The 16,396-nt window shown below is 48.6% G+C and overlaps 1 protein-coding gene across 1 annotated transcript in view; it reads left to right on the top strand.

Annotated features, from left to right (window-relative positions):
- Positions 1-16,396, top strand: part of LOC125945101 (uncharacterized) — a 94,329-nt gene that overhangs the window by 60,117 nt on the left and 17,816 nt on the right. The window contains exon 4 of the mRNA XM_049666678.1: positions 784-863. Coding sequence (XP_049522635.1) covers positions 784-863 — 80 coding nt within the window. The remainder of the gene's footprint in view (positions 1-783; positions 864-16,396) is intronic.

The following is a 16,396-nucleotide window of genomic DNA, read 5'->3' as shown; positions in this document are numbered from 1 at the left end:
TATGCTCTGTGCTTTCGACGTTTTGTTCGCGTTGAAGCGAGAGTCAGCGCGAAGGTCAATTTGCTCACTGCAGCCGCCGCGCTTTCTCACTCCAGCGTGTTGACGAGTTTCCGCGGCCATCGAGCGAGATGTGTTCATGTTTACCTGTGCGCGCGTGACACTGTGCTTGTTTATTTAGTTAGTAAGCGAATATTTACAACTTTGTGCGGCCGATAAATCTACTATACTTCCTTCGTTTAGCTTGTCTAATTTGCTATCGCAATCGATGCTTCGCCTTTCGGGCGAAACTACGACTTCTTTGACAAACATTGTGCGCACATGCTTCTACGACACGCATGTTATCGTGGCTTGCTCTCAGCCATTCAAACCTAATGCCGCCTCGAGGAGCTTACGGATAGCACAAATCCGTTATCACATGCTGCAAATAGCTTAATAAAGCTACGACAAAAAGCTATATGGCATCTTTTCTTGCTGGAAACGATTGCGTAGCGTAAGTAGGTGGTCAGGGTTAATTTAGTCACCTGTGTACCGCATATCCTCAATAGCACAATATTACCTTATCTTTCCAGCTAGATTTGTTCTTGCAAGAGGGAGAGAGAATGGTGAAGGGTTCCTAACAACAAGAGTGATTTTTTGAAGATCGATTCTTCAGAATATGTTAATTAAAACAATTTTGTATATTTCTTTAAAAACAAATATGCTATTTCAGTGTCTTATTGTTACCTGAAAAATAATCACGAGATGCATCCAAAAAATAAATTTCCACTCTTCTCGAACACGCAGGATCCCATTATTGCCGGTGTGGTTATAATGGAGGTAGGCTCCTACGCCGTATACGAAGGAATCTACTCGGGGTCAGACGCGTAAGTTCTGTAATATCATGTTTTCCATCTTTTCAGCAGGTACCAGAAATATCACGTTCTTTATCGGAGGGCTTGAGATAATGGACACAATCCCCATTTCGCGGCATCAAAATCCGCTATTTTCAGAAACTGTGCTTTGACAAATAATGTCCGCTGTCATAGTACGAGATTGGAACACTATCGCAGCCCCAGCACTGTAGGTGATAGGAGGGCAGCTGACGACGGCCTGAAAGTGACGCCACTATTGGCAGCAGCCTTTTGTCCACGCAGGAAGAAAAAAAGCCCTAGGCATTACATCGCGCAGTCAGTCTTCGCAAGCCTACTCCCCTTGCAGCCCCTCCCCCCCCCTTCTCAATAACTCCCTCAAAAAGCCGGGCCAACACGTAACCCTTCGCACTGCTGACTGTGCTCGGCGTGGTTGGTTTGTGGTAGGGTTTAGTAGATGCGGACTTCTTTTGGTGCTTTGGTAACCGCTGTGTGGGCGTTTGCTTGCGATCAACGTGTGCAAATTTGCTCGCTTATTGTAACGTACACACTTGTCTTCGTCGCTGCTATTTGCGACTGTGGCGCACTGTAGTCGCACCTGTGGTCCTTTAGGAAGATGGCTGATGGTGGTTATGGACGGTACAAAAACAAGCCCCGACATGATCACTTGTTGTGGCGACCTTTTCTGGCTGCAGTTATCTCCCATGTTAAAATTGCGCTATGAAAGCGTGACGACAACGACATAACTGGGCACGACGCGGGCCCCAGAATGAAGCCGCTGGAACTTTTTATGCTGTTTTCACAAGTTAGTAATCATGGCAAGCTTTAGAAGTGATCATAGGTTCATCATTGTTCTTCCGCGCCCCGCAGTGTATGCTGATTTAGTGCTGGAGTGCATTTCATTGTTGTTGATGCTTGCCGCGGATATTGAGCAAAACCCTGGGCCTGAAACTGTCGAGGAAACGTTCAGTTAACTCATGAAAGGGCAGAAAACACTAATCGAAGATATCAGGCAAGGTAAACAAAATCAGAGTTCTCTTTCCAAGCAACTGGAAAAAGTCAAAAAGATGCATGAAATCGAGAACACTTTAACGAATATACACAAAAATGAAGAACGACTGGACACATTGGTACATGAAATGGGAGCCACTATCTGTTCACAGCAGAAGAATATAACCGAGTTCGAGGACTGGAGCCCTCCGAATAATCTTCTCGTATTCATAATACCCGAAACTGTTAGCGGAAACAACTGATGATCTTAGGAGGAAGGTGTTGCAGGTTGTCTTCCATGAACGCCTAGGTGTCAAAGTTAACACACTGGAGCGGATACTTGGACAGGAGCGCGTGGGCAAGGTGCGTCCAGTGATCATTAGTTTTTTTTTACTACAACGAAAAGATGAATTTATTTGAGAGCTGCAAGAAACTAAAGAGCAGCGACTATTCGGAATACAAACGCGAGCCTGTTTCCCATGTACAACTGCCCCCTACCACTTCCTTTGCCGTTTCACTTCCTCCCCGCGAATACACGCAGAATTGCCGCGCGACTGGCCGCTCGAAGCATTTTGCATGTATTCCCAGGCTTCTTTCACGCTCGGAAAAACACATTTATGTAGCAGGTATTGAGCAACAGAAAGCTGTATCGGGAGTTTTTCGTGTTACTCTACAACTTTCTCATTGACACTTTGATAATTAGGACAGTACTTCTCAAGTTAGATAATTAATTACAGTTACCTAATTAAATATCAGTAACGAAAAAATTACTGGCGGCTACTCCACTGTACTGGAAACAATACGCACTAGGTTTGCTTCGCGTAACGCCGTTGCTCTTCTTTTAAATCGTGCTGCGTGATAGCTGGGACACCCTGTATAGCACCAGTAACTTGCAGCACCGATGAAGATACGAGGTGTGCGTAGGCAAAATGCGGACATCTTGGTATTTGACCTTTCTGTTGGCTAAGAAGTGCTATAGTGTCCCCTGTGCTGCAAGTAACTACTGAGATAGAGTATACTGTGCTATACAAATGAGATAAACAGGAATAAGTGACTCAGAAAGGCTTGCCAATGTTTCGATAGGAGGAGCTATCTTTACTCGAATGCGGCCTTGTCGTTCTCCGCGGGTTAGTCTTAAAGGGTCAGTAGGGTGACGTCACGTGCGGTCGCTATCGGCAGCGGCTGGCTATGAAGGAACAGACTGTAAAGAAAATGATTTTCCCTTTCTAGACATCGTAGCGGCAAGGACAGGGTCGGATGAGGAGCGCGAGAGCGCGGGGGAGGGGGAAGGCGGCAGAAGTGGAGAGACAGGACGAAGAGATTGGGGTGAGGGAATATTGTGGGAGGGAGAGCATGGGAGGCCTTCAGGGAACTGGAGAAACCATAGGCGTTGTACGGCGGCGTGCATTTGTAGTTTCGGAAGAATTGCCCAGTCAGCCGGTCAGCGCAGCAGCAACCGAAGAGCCATGAATTCAAATAATGAACTGAGTGGCCTAGTAGCAGTGCGCCGGAAAAGTTCCGAAGGTATTAAGATAACGAGATGGAATCTGAGCGAAAGAACAGGGACGGCGGAGCAGACGCAGAAAACGGAAAGCGGCAAAGGAAGTTGTAGGGGCAGTTTTACACGGGAAACAGGCTCGCGTTTGTTCTCACTTTTTTTTCTCTTTAATAAGAGTAGGTGAGCTTCAGAAACAATGTTAACTGATAGCATAATTAGTTTTTGAGCCTTTCTCAATGATCTGAAAATTTCAGGAGTTAAATTAAGCTTTTATCGATTTTCAGCTGCCACGTGCCTAATTGATTCCCGTCGGATGTAGGCACCTAAACTTGTGTATGAGGTATTGACTCCGCATATTTCCTTTCAAGCAGTGAACGGAAAGTCCTTTGTAGTATATAAATGCTTGCAGTGTATAGGCCACTCATGTAATTCACTCAAATCATGTGCTCCCACATCAGCCACCCCCCATCGCGCTCACCCTGTCCCTCTTCCTTTTTCTTATCCTGCCACGTCGTCCATTCCCCGCTCACTCCTCCTCGTCTTCCAACGCCGTTCTTCCCGCAAGGATGCCTATAAATGTGGAATGACAGCGCTCATTTTCTTTTCAGTCTGTTTCTTTACAGTCAGCCGCCGCCCACAACGACCGCACGTGCCGTCGCCCTAATAACCTTTTACATCCGCGGATGACAAGGCCGCCTTTGGCAAAGATGGGTCCAACTATCGAAACGTTGGCCAGCACTTTTTGAGCACTTTATCTTTGTTTATTTAACCTATATACCACAGTATTCTACTCCATCTGTCGGCACCCTTCTTGATTTGACATAGAGTACACGAGTACAGGTCTTTGAGATGACTGCCACGTCTTGATGAGGATCATAATTCCCATCCTATGCCACATACCCACAATGGGGGATTGGCGAAGAAGCGGGCGATATGTTTAAAATACGCAAGAAAAAATTAGGACATACAAGTCATTATCAGATTTGTCACATTGCATATTGCGCCGGCGCGCGAGGACAGATGTTTGACGTCAAAGATAGTGAAAGGAGATAGGCAAATTTATAGCATTTCGTTAACAGCTTCACGTAAGCTTCGCTTCACTATACACCCCATGGAGTACGGCAGGTAGGTGTGTTGAGCCCAACACTCTTCAATCCTGTGCTCATTGCTCTCGTAGAATGCCTGCCAAATACGGTGAAGTTGTCAATCTTACCCGATGACATATGCGTCTGGGAATGGCGTGATGCGTCCTCAACTGCGTGCAAGGCTCCAGCTCATGGTTAATGTCCTTAAATATAAAGAAAACTTCACTAATATCTTTCCACCGCAGGCCACATTACCATCTAGCACAATATATCACTTTCGACTCCGCAAATCGTCCACTGAATCTTATAAATATCTTGGCGTAACATTTTCAAGCAATCTCTCCTGGTCTACCCACGTAGCTAACATAGCTAACTCCGCGAATCGCACTTCGGGTTTTCTTCGTAGGAACTTAAGACTCGCTCCGCCATCAGTGAAACTAATAGCTTACCTCACATTTGTTCGCCCTAAGTTAGAATACACATGCTCTGTTTGGGACTCTCATCAATCTAACCTATCTAATATTCTAGAATCAGTACAAAATCGTGCAGCTCGTTTTATTTACCCTGTGTACTCTTACCATTCCAGTATTTCCGAGCTTACGGCTCGTGGTCACCTCACCAACGTTGAATTGCGACGTCACATATCTAGGCTATGCCTTTACCACAAATTCTATAATGCTCCCTTCGAAGTTCCAGCTATCTTACCAGTCCATCGCTTATCCAGCCGCACAAACCATCCCAGAGCGGTTTATCCTCCCCCGGCGCAATCTACCGCGCATCTTCACTCAGTTTTTGTGAAGACAGCACGGGACTGGAACCATCTGCCTACAACTGCCGTGCACCACTCCGATCCACATCAATTCAGGACAACACTGGAATCATTCTTTCAATGCAATTAAAACCCATCCCTCATGTAATACCCCAACTGGGGCCTTTGAGGTATAATAAATGAAATGCAATGTAAAAAAATCTGCGACGTTGATAACGACGTACCTTAGCGAACAAGGCATCAAGATTTCCCCAGAAAAATATGCATTGGTCGCGTTCAGCCGGAAACCAATGACTTGATACGATATATCCATCGATAGACAAGATAGCTCTTGCGTCAGGACTCACAGGTTGTTAGGGGTAATCATCGACCGTGACCTCTGTTGGAGTCCCCATGTCACCTACCTAAAGAAGCACCTGACAGCCATTTTTTCAAGTTGCTTCGAGGAAATCCTGGGATGCAATTCTACAGGACGCTAATTCTCGGGTATCTGAGGTATAGGTCTGCACGGGTCGATTTTTGCAGCCCGGGCCCGGCCCGGGCCCGATATTACGTTGGGCTGCCCGCCCGAGCCCGACCAAAAGCTTTATGGCGAGACCCGGACCCACCCCGGGCCCGGAAATAATCTACGTTACCCGCCCGGCCCGGCCCGCCACCCCTTTACCTTAGGCCCGAGCCCAGCCCGGCCCGAGCCCGGCCCTAGTCCGGCCCGTGACCGAAAAAGATCACCTAGTGGCATTTAAAAAAATTACTCCATCTCCCGCTAAAGGGAACCATGTGTGGATGCGAAGCAGCGGAGAGATGGTTAGCTTGAGCGAGAGATGGTTTCGCGGCAGCGGCCCGAGCGCTCATCGCGGCACTGCACAGGAGGGAGAATGAGGCGCGCGCGCTCCGTCATTTTCATTCCGCGGAACTACCGTGGCGCCCCCAGCGGAGTATGCAGCTGTCGCACCACCTGTCGTGCGCGCCGCTCCGGATTCCTAGAGAAGGGAAAGGGGGGAGCGTAGGAGAGGAGAGAGAGGGGGAGGGAATGCGCATGCGCTGTAGGGGTGTGGGACGCGCTCGCCGCTTCTTACAGTAAAGGATTCCTAGAAGAGAGAAAGGGGGAGCGTACGAGAAGAGAGAGAGGGCGAGTGGACGCGCATGCGGTGTGGGGGTATGGGACGCCGCGGGAGGGACGGACAAAGCCCCCGCCAATGGCTGCTTCGCATCTGAAAATTAAAAGAAAAAAGAGAACGTGAGGAATTTATTCTTAAGGCATAAATACATGTCATATGCAACTATGAATACCATTTGAGTGGTCTGAACGCAAATACCAGCGCGCGAAGTAGTACGAATGGCCATGCCGAGCAGTATCGCCAGCAGTTTCCAACGGCGCGACCTTGATGCGGTCCGATCTACTTCTATCGCAGCGCCGGCTCAGTATTTTTCAACGTCGGGCGCCTCACTGCAAGGCATGCGCCGTCTCAGCCGCTCGTCCCACTCAACCGTATTCTAGAACACTCTATAGAGTGTATTAGCATACGAATACTAGAGTAGCCGAAGCGTAGCCACGACTGGTCGTGAGCGCAGCAGCGCATGTATGGAGTAAACGGAGAAAGCTTCTTGTTCGTCCATGGTGCAGCGTAATGCGCTGCTGCTAGGCGGCCGCGGTTGAGAACATGCGTGCAATCATGTTCCTCCGTGCTGCAGCGTATGCGCTGCTGCTAGGCGGCCGCGGTTGAGAACATGCGTGCAATCATGTTTCTCCGCAGTGCAGCGTAATGCGCTGCTGCTAGGCGGCTGGTTGAGAACATGCGAACTATCATGGATGAACGCAGTACCATATTTCAGCCGCGTGACAAATTATCTTCTTTTGCCAGTCATCGTTTTACCAATTGGCCTTTGAAGAATCCGCAAGTCGCGAACGCGCTTACACCGCGCTGAAAGCATTTTGATTTAGGTAAGGAATACAATGGCATCCTTTGGTTTGAGACGACTTCGGTCTTTCGGGACTTTTACATTCTGTTCAAACAGCTCAAAATACAACGGAAGAAGAAAAAGGAAAGTACACAGGGGGGGGGGGGGGGCCGCAATTTTGTAGCGATGCCTTATGACTTATTCTACTCTTGTCTTATCATCCACCGCTCACGGCCGGCTGATCCCGTTGGCAACGCGAGCGGACCGTGGCTACAACCACTGACAAAGCGCGATAAGCGCGTAAAGGCATTATTAGCGGAAAGGCATCGCTACAAAATACCGGCCCAGGAGTAGCACTGCTAGCTTCCAGCTGAGCCAGGCAACTGTTTTTTCAGAATCGAGACGCGCAAGGATAACTCGCTGCACGTTACATGCACACCACCCGAAAGTCCTAGCCTGCCCGGGCCCGGTTCAGAAAGCACATGCCGTGCTCGAGCCTGGCCAGAGCCCGTGAAAAAAGTCCTAGCCCGACCCGGCCCACGGCACGGGCCGGGCCCGGGCTTTTGGGTAAGCCTGAGCTTGTGCTGTGCTCTAGTCTGAGGTACAGCTTGGCAGTGCTTACCAATACCTGCAGAACTAACATCCCTACAATCGAAAGTGATCAGGTACAGGCGCTCAGGGTCTGTCTAGGGTTGCCACAATGTACATCAACATCAGAAACTATTGCAATTGCGCATGATCACCCAACCAACATCCACATTCTTATAGAAGCGCTCAGAGCACACGTCAGGTGCCTTGTTCGCGCCTCATCCCACTATCTAGCCTCACTGCCAGAAGACCGACCACGGGCCTCTTTTTGTGAGACGATGGTGCCTTATCGTCTATACCTTCCATCAGGTTACACAACTGCAGCGGGGGTTTTGTTTCCCCCTTGGTGCTTGGCACAGCCACAAGTTCGACTGACAGTGTCAGGAATTCGGACGAAAGCACAACTCTCATCACCAGCTCTCAAGCAACTTTCGCTGATCTTGCTGTACAAAAAATACAGTAATCATACCCACCTATACATAGATGGTTCAACCACCGTGGACAGTTCTGCAAGATCAGTGTTTTTTCCTGCGAAAGTCTCCACCTTGAAGTTCAAGACATCGCACCAGACGACATCGACAGCCGCGGAGATTGCAACTCTTCGTAGCGCAGTTCGCATAATTTGTGACTCCAAGGCAGCTCTACATTGCTTGCCTTGCGCCTTACGCCGTGGACCCTACGGACAATGAGTCCTAGAAAACCGAGAGCTCCTTCATCGCCTCGTCGAGCAACGACACCACGTCACCTTTCAGTGGCTCCCTAGCCACTGTGGCGTAATGGGCAACGAACATGCAAATGAAGCTGCTCGATCGGCTCATCAAGACGGAGTGCAGGGACCAATCCTGCTGTCAATAACAGATGCAACAGCGAAACTTCGAGTACTTGCAAACGATGCAACACAATCCTTAAGGAACATGCCTAGTCTGCAGCACACACGTCTGCATCGGCTGGAACCCTGTCTTCGACTTTGATCTGCACCTGGACTATCCCGACCCAAATAACGTTTTTGCAGTGCAACAATTTTTGGAAGAAAACAAAGAGACAAGAAGCAACGCTCTTTCCTGCCTGGAGAAAGAGGTATCTTTCTTGTCTGTTTGTTTCCTTCCAAAAATTGTTGCGCTGTACCTACGTTTGAGTATGAACCAACTCGCCCAAATCATGCTGTTGTTGGTACTTTGCCGATTGTGGCTTGGCGTCGCATTTACGAATTCGTTTGCTTTCCGCATCGGATGGGAGGATAGTGCTGGGTACGACCACTGCGGCGACGAAGAAACTATCGAACGCGTACTTTGTCATTGTCCCCGATACAGCACACACAGGCAGTCACTCGTGACCACGCTCGCGCCTATTGACGACCGGCCGCCTATACAGTTGCCACACAAGTCGGTCAAGGCACTCTTGAAGTTTTTGCGTTCCAGTGGGCTATCTGACAAAGCATAGTTCTCAAGGACGTTTCTAACCTCCTCTACCTTTTTATTTTTAAATTTTAGTGACTGCTTTTTCTTTCCCCTATTCTTCCCGCCTTTCAATTCTGTTGTAGTCAGGAGGGAAGAGCGAGACAGCCAGACGAGGAGTCACATACGCACACGTTTAATGGTCTCCCAGACGTGTTCTATCTCAAGCAGAAAAAGAGCACGCGCTGCCAGATCACCGACCACGCGCAGTCACGGGAACTATGTCTCCCCGCTTTCACTAGATGGCAGCATGTACAACATCTCTCCAACGAGCAAACGAAGTTCGCTACAGCAGGCGGCTTCACGCACCTCCCACTCCTAGTATGCATGTGGCAAGTATTTGGCTACACGAATGGGCGTCTGCTACACCGTCACTGATACAGACACTGATACAGAGCAAAGGAATAGCGAACTAGCTGGGTCCTGTTCCTGTGTACAGCGCCAGTGTCGGTGTTAACCCAGTAGGACCGAGGCTCATCGGCTGGGGCTTGTACTGTCGCTTTGCGCTTGAGGTCGGTCAACCAGGCGTCGTCTCCACAGAATAGCTCCGACAGGTCGCCGACTCCGTGACGTCTGTCGAAGTCTTTCCTTTGACGTTTCCGGTACTGTTCTTCGAACTTCCGAAGGCACTCTTGGTCCGGGAGTTGGGGTTTCAGCTTGGTGGAACTAAGAGGAAGCTTGGTTCTTATCCGAAGAGCCATCAGTAGTTCTGCAGGGCTATACCAATTTTTCATAGGAGTTGACCTTAAGCTAGCAGCGTCAAGTAAGGGTCTTTCGTCTTTGTCATGGAAGTCTTGATAATTTTTACCGCAGCCTCAGCAAGTCCATTGCTCTGAGGATTATGAGGGCTAGAGGTAACGTGCTTGAAGGCGTAGTCCTGAGCGAAGAGTGAAAACTCAGTCGACGAAAACTGCGGGCCGTTGTGGGAAACTACTTCCTCAGAAATCCCGTGGCGTGCAAAAAATGACTTGCAGTGGTATACTACAGCTGCGGACGTAAGCTTCTCGAACCGGGCCAGTTCAGACTACCTTGAATAATAATATGTTGCTGTCAACCACCACTGGCTCTTAAAGTGAAACAAGTCCATTGCAATGTGTGAAGTGAAGTGAAGTGAAGTGAAGTTTATTTTCCTTCTTACAAAGGAGGAAGCCGGGGCTAAAGGCTGGAAGGCCTGACGAAGGCCTCGGCTCCCCTGTGCAGTTTGACATCATATAACGCATAACTTAAAATGTAACAATGTAAACACAGAATCTCACATGAACATACAGTTATTACAAAGAAGCAAATAACAAGCAGACATCAATAAAGTGGCGCTATACAAAACACAAGTCAGAATCAATTAAATATTTTTGGTTTGTTTTTTAAATACGCTCAATGAAACACCAAAATTAACATTTGTTGACACCTTATTAAGAGTTGAAATTACCTGAAAATTTAATTTTTGTTTGCCATAGTTAGTACGTGTTTTAGGAACCTGGTAGATTTGTGTACGAAAATAGTATGCGTCACTAGACATAGGATAGTTTTGTATGTGTAATTTACTATTTTTGATATATTGCTGCAGACGAAAAGGGTAGACCTGATTCGCTTTAAGCAGATCATACCTGCAAAATAACGGCAACGTGGACAAATCTTTTGGTCTGCCATAGTAACCATGGATGTACCGCAGGGCTCGCTTCATGTGTTGCGGGGTCTTTCTGCAAATTCGGAATTTTCTAGTCGCATTTTCCTGTTACTTGTTGTTCCGACGCATGGCTGACATTGTTTGACCAGGGACGTGACATTGCAAGTGCAAGTGCTTTATTTCTTCACATGAACATGATTACATAAATATCTGGACCGATGCTCCTATAGTGGGCCACCAGACACAATCTCTGGCTCGAGCAAGTGTCTTTGTTATACGGAAGTGTCCTTCATGTAAGACTTCGTTTTGGCAAGAGGCAGGGACGAGAACTAGAGCAGCGTAGAGGAGTAAATTGTTCTCCAGAGTGAGCTGGTGTCGATGGTCGTAGAAGGGTTTTAGGTCCCTTGGAAAATCTCGCCTGGAGGGCCACACTTTTTACTTGCTCCACCTGCGAAGTTATGCAGAAACGGCGTCTGGTTGTCGGGATGCCTTTAACCATTGAAGGCAGTGCTCCTTTATGGGAAAAGAGGATTTCAAAGAGCATACGAAAGCTTCCACATTTTCTTTGAGCTCTGCCTCTTCTATTTTTTGGAGAGGCGCTCTGGAAAGAGTGTCTGTGGCTAGAAGGTCTTCACCTGGAAGGTATGCAATCTCGTACTGGTATCCCATCATTCTCATCTTTAGCCTCTGTAATCTGGGTTTCAGGTCGTCAAGGCTCTTCGAAGTGAAGATGGGAACTAACAGCTTATGGACCGTCTCTAGCTTGAACAGCTTGCCGACAAGATAATCGCTGAACTTGTCACATGCCCAGTCTAAAGCAAGAGCCTCTTTCTCGATTTGAGCGTAACACTTCTCGGTCCCAGAGATTATTCTTGAAGCATAAGCGATGACAGAAAACTTGCCGTTCGTTTGCTTCTGCCGGATTAATGCACCAAGTCCGAAGGACGATGCATCTTTAGTGACGATCGTTTCTCCTGATGGATCGTAAACTCCAAGGACAGGGCGAAACGAGAGAACCGACTTCCATCTGGTAAATGCCTGCTGTTGTGGAGCATCCCAAACAAACTCTTGCTTCTTCGACAGCAAAAGAGTAAGTGGTTGCAGGGCTTCAAAGAGATCGGCAACGAATCTGGCGAGGTATGTTGCCATTCCGAGAATTCTCTGCAGCTCGGCCCTCTTTTTTGGGCTCCCATTTTCATAATGGCTTCAACTTTCTTTTCTTCGGGTCGTATTCCGTCTTGGTCTAGCCAGTGTCCAAGGAACGTCGGGCGCTGGACATTAAACAAGCGTTTGGTTTCATTCAAGGTCACTCCAGCCTTGACGAATAGCTGCAGCACATTTCTGAGTGTCTCATTGTGTTCATGCTCATTCGAACCCCAGATAAGGATGTCGCCCATGTGACAGACAAGCCTACTGACGCCTTGTAATATGCATGACATCTGTTTCTGGAAGTGTTCAGGAGCAGACGCCATGCCAAACGGTAACCGGTTTGCATAGAAGCGTCGAAAAGGGGAGATCAACGTGGTGAGCTTTTTAGAACCTTCACAAGTTGGAATTTTCCAAAACCCAACGTTAGCGTCCAGGTTGGAGAACACTTTAGCTCCATGAAGAAGTCCGAGAGTGTGCTCCACGGAAGGGATAGGATGCCATTCTCTGAGAACGTGGCGGTTCAGTTCTGTGAAGTTCACGCAGATTCTCACGTCTCCGGAGGGCTTTGGAACGACTACCATTGGTGCACACCACTCAGTCAGTTCATCAACAGGTGATATCACGCCGATTTTCTGCATTCTTTGTAGTTCCAAGCTTGTGCGTTCGTATAAAAGAATTGGGATTCGCCTCGGAGAGCTGAGCGCGAAATGCTTCGCTACTGCTTGCAGCTAAATTCGGTGTGTGCTGTTATCGCCTGCCTGTGTTCGGCGTGTGACGTCACGACAGATAGCTAGGCGACAACTGCGTGCGCCAAGCTACTTTACCACGTGACGTCCCTCAAAGTGTATATTATCGGACAGCACAATAAACAGGGGTTCTTTCCTTTCGTCACCTGGAGCGCAGCTCGTCGACTGTTTATTCCGACACGCATAAGCGTCGCACTAGTATGCAGTGCAACCACATGGTGTCAGAAGTGGGCGGTGGTCAACTATCTCGCTGAGGCCGTGGGCGGCAGCATTTCCAGAAAATGGCAAACAAGCCCGCAACGGTAATCCCGGGGCTACAGCAGCCACCACCGCTGGGCTTCGACAAAACGTCAGAGTGGCCGGCGTGGATCGACCACTTCGATGAATACCGCTTCGCCACAGCTCTCAATGAACGTTCAGGAGAGGCCCAGGTGCGCACGCTACTTTACACAATGGGACGCCAAGCCCGCGAAGTGACGTCCCTTAGAGTGTATATTATCGGCCAGCACAAAAACCAGGGGTTCTTTCCTTTCGTCACCTAGAGCGCAGCTCGTCGACTGTTTATTCCGACGCGCATACGCGCCACACTCGTATGCAGTGTCACCACGCGGTGTTCCTTGTGCAGCTTGCCTAATCCCTGGAACAACGCTCGAAATTCTTCTTTCGGTTTCACTTTCTCAGCAATGGCGTTTACAAATGTCAACATCCGAAGTTCTTTGATCGCTGGCTTACCTAGCAACGGAGTGCGGCCCTCATCTAAGACGTAGACATCCTGAGAAGTCGTAAGGTCAGGGTATATGAGCTCGAGTTGTGCCACCTCTGCGGCTAGAAGTTTTCCGTCTGGACCATGCAGCTTGCGAGGAGGAGCTGAGAGTAAAGGTCTTTCCATGAGCATCTGGAATACTTGTTTTGCGAGGACTGTTTCCTAGGCGCCAGTGTCAATTTGGAAATGTAATGGCTCACCTTGAACCAAGACTGTTACCTCCCACGTTCCAGCATCCGACGTCTTGACTACACCAAAGGAATCCGGCTTCTAAATTGATTTGTTTCGTTTCGACGCAATCGAGGCGCCGCGACATGCATACGGAGGCGTAATTACCTTTTTTTCGGCAATTCCTGGAGCCTTCCGAGCGTGCTTGGCACAAAGTACGAGGGTGACGCTCTTGACCACACCAACGGCATGGCTTCTGCATGCTGTTTTTACCGCAGGATGAAGATTGCTTGTTTGCCCAACGTGAATATCTTCCGCTTTTGTCATATTTCGAAGTACACCACGTGGATGGGGGAGCAGACGGCAACTTTGTTCACACATTGCACTTCCTGTGGAGCTCCGGCTTGTTGCTAACGGGCGCTCTCGATCTAGCGGACGGACTCAAGAGCCTTTTGAAGAGTGAGGTCTGCGTCAAGCTGTAGCCTGGCAGATAGCTGCTTATCTTTTATCCCAACTACGAGGTGGTCGCGCACGAACTCTACTCGAAGAGCGCTGAACTCGCAGTCTATCGAAACTGTGTGAAGCGCAGTAACGAAACCTTCGGCCGACTCACCGTCTTGTTGCACTCTGGTTTTGAATCTGGCTCGTTCAAAGATTACGATGTGTCTCGGGATAAAGTATTTGTCGAACTGATCGACGACTGCGTCGAAATTCTTGGACTTCGCTTCAGAGAGAGCAAAAGTGGCGTAGATTTCCTCGGCTTGCTCGCCCATGATGTAAAGTAGCGCGTCAACTTGATGCTTTTTGGGCTTAACGTACAACACTGAAGAGGTTCGGAAACGTTAAAATCTTTGTTTCCACTTCGGCCACTTGTTCGGCGACGAACAGTTGAAGGCGTCCGGCGGTTTAATTACGAATGACGCCATGGCCTCGAACGCTAAGGGGTCGCGTTGCTTGAGTACCGAGATGTGCGTATAGCGAGCAGCTCACCGGCGTTTCCTTGCTGGCATCGTCCTTCGCATGGATGAGGACTAGGAGCCGATGTCTGTTGGTAGAACCTATTCTTCTGACACCATGTTTTAGTCAGGAGGAAAGAGCGAGACGGCCAGACGAGGAGCCACATATGAACACGTTTAATGGTCTCCCAGACGTGTTCTATCTCAAGCAGAAAAAGAGCACGCGCTGCCAGATCACCGACCACGCGCAGTAACGGGGAACTATGTCTCCCCGCTTTCAGTAGATGGCAGAATGTACAACAATTTCCCATTACCCATCCCCCAGAGGAGGGTAGCAAACCAGAATCTTTTCGGGTTTTTCTTCCTGTCTTTCCCACTCCGTTTCTCTCTCTCTCTTCGCTTCACATAGATTCCAACATGTGCATTGGATCTGTGTGTTTCTTTACCCACTCCACAGATCAAGAGAACCACGCCTCCTACACGCTAGCATCTTTTTTCGTATTAGCAATCACACTACTGGGGTCTCAAATACGAAGTCACAGTCACTGTCAGTGTTTTCTTACAAATGGAACGTCGTATGTTATACAGCTTTTTTTATGTGCATGCACTATGTACCCTGAGTGAGACATTCTTACGGGAACGTTTTCTTGCGAGGCATTTTGTGTTTTTATGATAGATTAGATTATGGGGTTTTACATCCCAAAACCACGATCTGATTATGAGGCACGCCGTAGTGGGGGACTCCGGAAATTTGGACCACCTGGGGTTCTCTATCGTGCACCTAAATCAAAGTACACTGGTGTTTTCGTATTTCGCCCCCATCGAAATGCGGACGCCGTGGCCGGGATATTGTGTTTCTTTGTTCATGAAGGCTATTTATTGTTTATCTTTAGTTATGCATAGTTTTATGGTGGCTTTAGGCGTTGACTTTTTGTGACATATATAATACAACTGTATTTCTTTTCTTTTTCCTCTTCTTTCTCAACGTACAAATGTTGAAAGGTAAACTAATTATTTTGTTTGATGCACTGCGATACTATTGTTTCTTCTGTGCTTCTTGTCAAATACCTAAATATCTGGTATGACGAACACAGTCTTGTCGCGGTTTATGGCATCAACGGTAATCTGCCAGTATTCGGAGCACAGGTCGATGGATGAAAAGTACGTGGCTCCGTAGAGGCAGCCCCAGGCGTCATCAAAACGGGGCAGTGGGTATTCATCCGTCCGCGTGATGTTGTTCAAGTGGCGGTGGTCAGCGCGAAAGCGCCAGGTGCCGTCATTCTTTTTGACTAGCACCACAATGGGACGCCCAGGGGCTGGAACAAGGTTCGATGACGCCTTTTGTGAGCATTTTGTCAACTTCGCCTTGGATCACACGACGTTCCGCGTGGGAGACGCGGTAGGGACGGCGGCGGATAAGGCTCGCGTCTCCTGGGTCGATTCGATGCTGGACAACAGACGTTTGGCTCAGAGAACGATCATCGAAGTAAAAAATGTCATGGTATATGACTCCAGAAGGCGGCGAAGGTCGCTAGCTTGAGCAGGAGAAAGGTCAGTGGGGATCATTCCGTCAAAGGCATCACGCGGCGAACTGGTTGTGGTGCAATGAAGGATGCACTGAAGGTACTGGTGGGATCCAACACCCAAATTTCAGTCTTCGGTCGCAATGATGGCGGTGAGCGACATGGCTGCCGGAATTAGTTGAGGGCAGGGGCTGAAGTTTAAAACTGTAACTGAGATGCGATTGCCGGTTACAGTCACGAGCGTATTAAGCACCGGGGCGTTTTTTGCAAACAGAACGTCTGTGACCGGGGTCAGCACGTGAACCCCGAGATTCGTGAGTTCCGAGTGAGTGAGTT

Source organism: Dermacentor silvarum, chromosome 4 (genome assembly GCF_013339745.2).
Source record: "Dermacentor silvarum isolate Dsil-2018 chromosome 4, BIME_Dsil_1.4, whole genome shotgun sequence".
NCBI classification, from domain to species: domain Eukaryota; kingdom Metazoa; phylum Arthropoda; class Arachnida; order Ixodida; family Ixodidae; genus Dermacentor; species Dermacentor silvarum.
The sequence above is the reverse complement of the archived record's forward strand: the minus strand, read 5'-3'. Positions and strand labels throughout refer to the sequence as shown.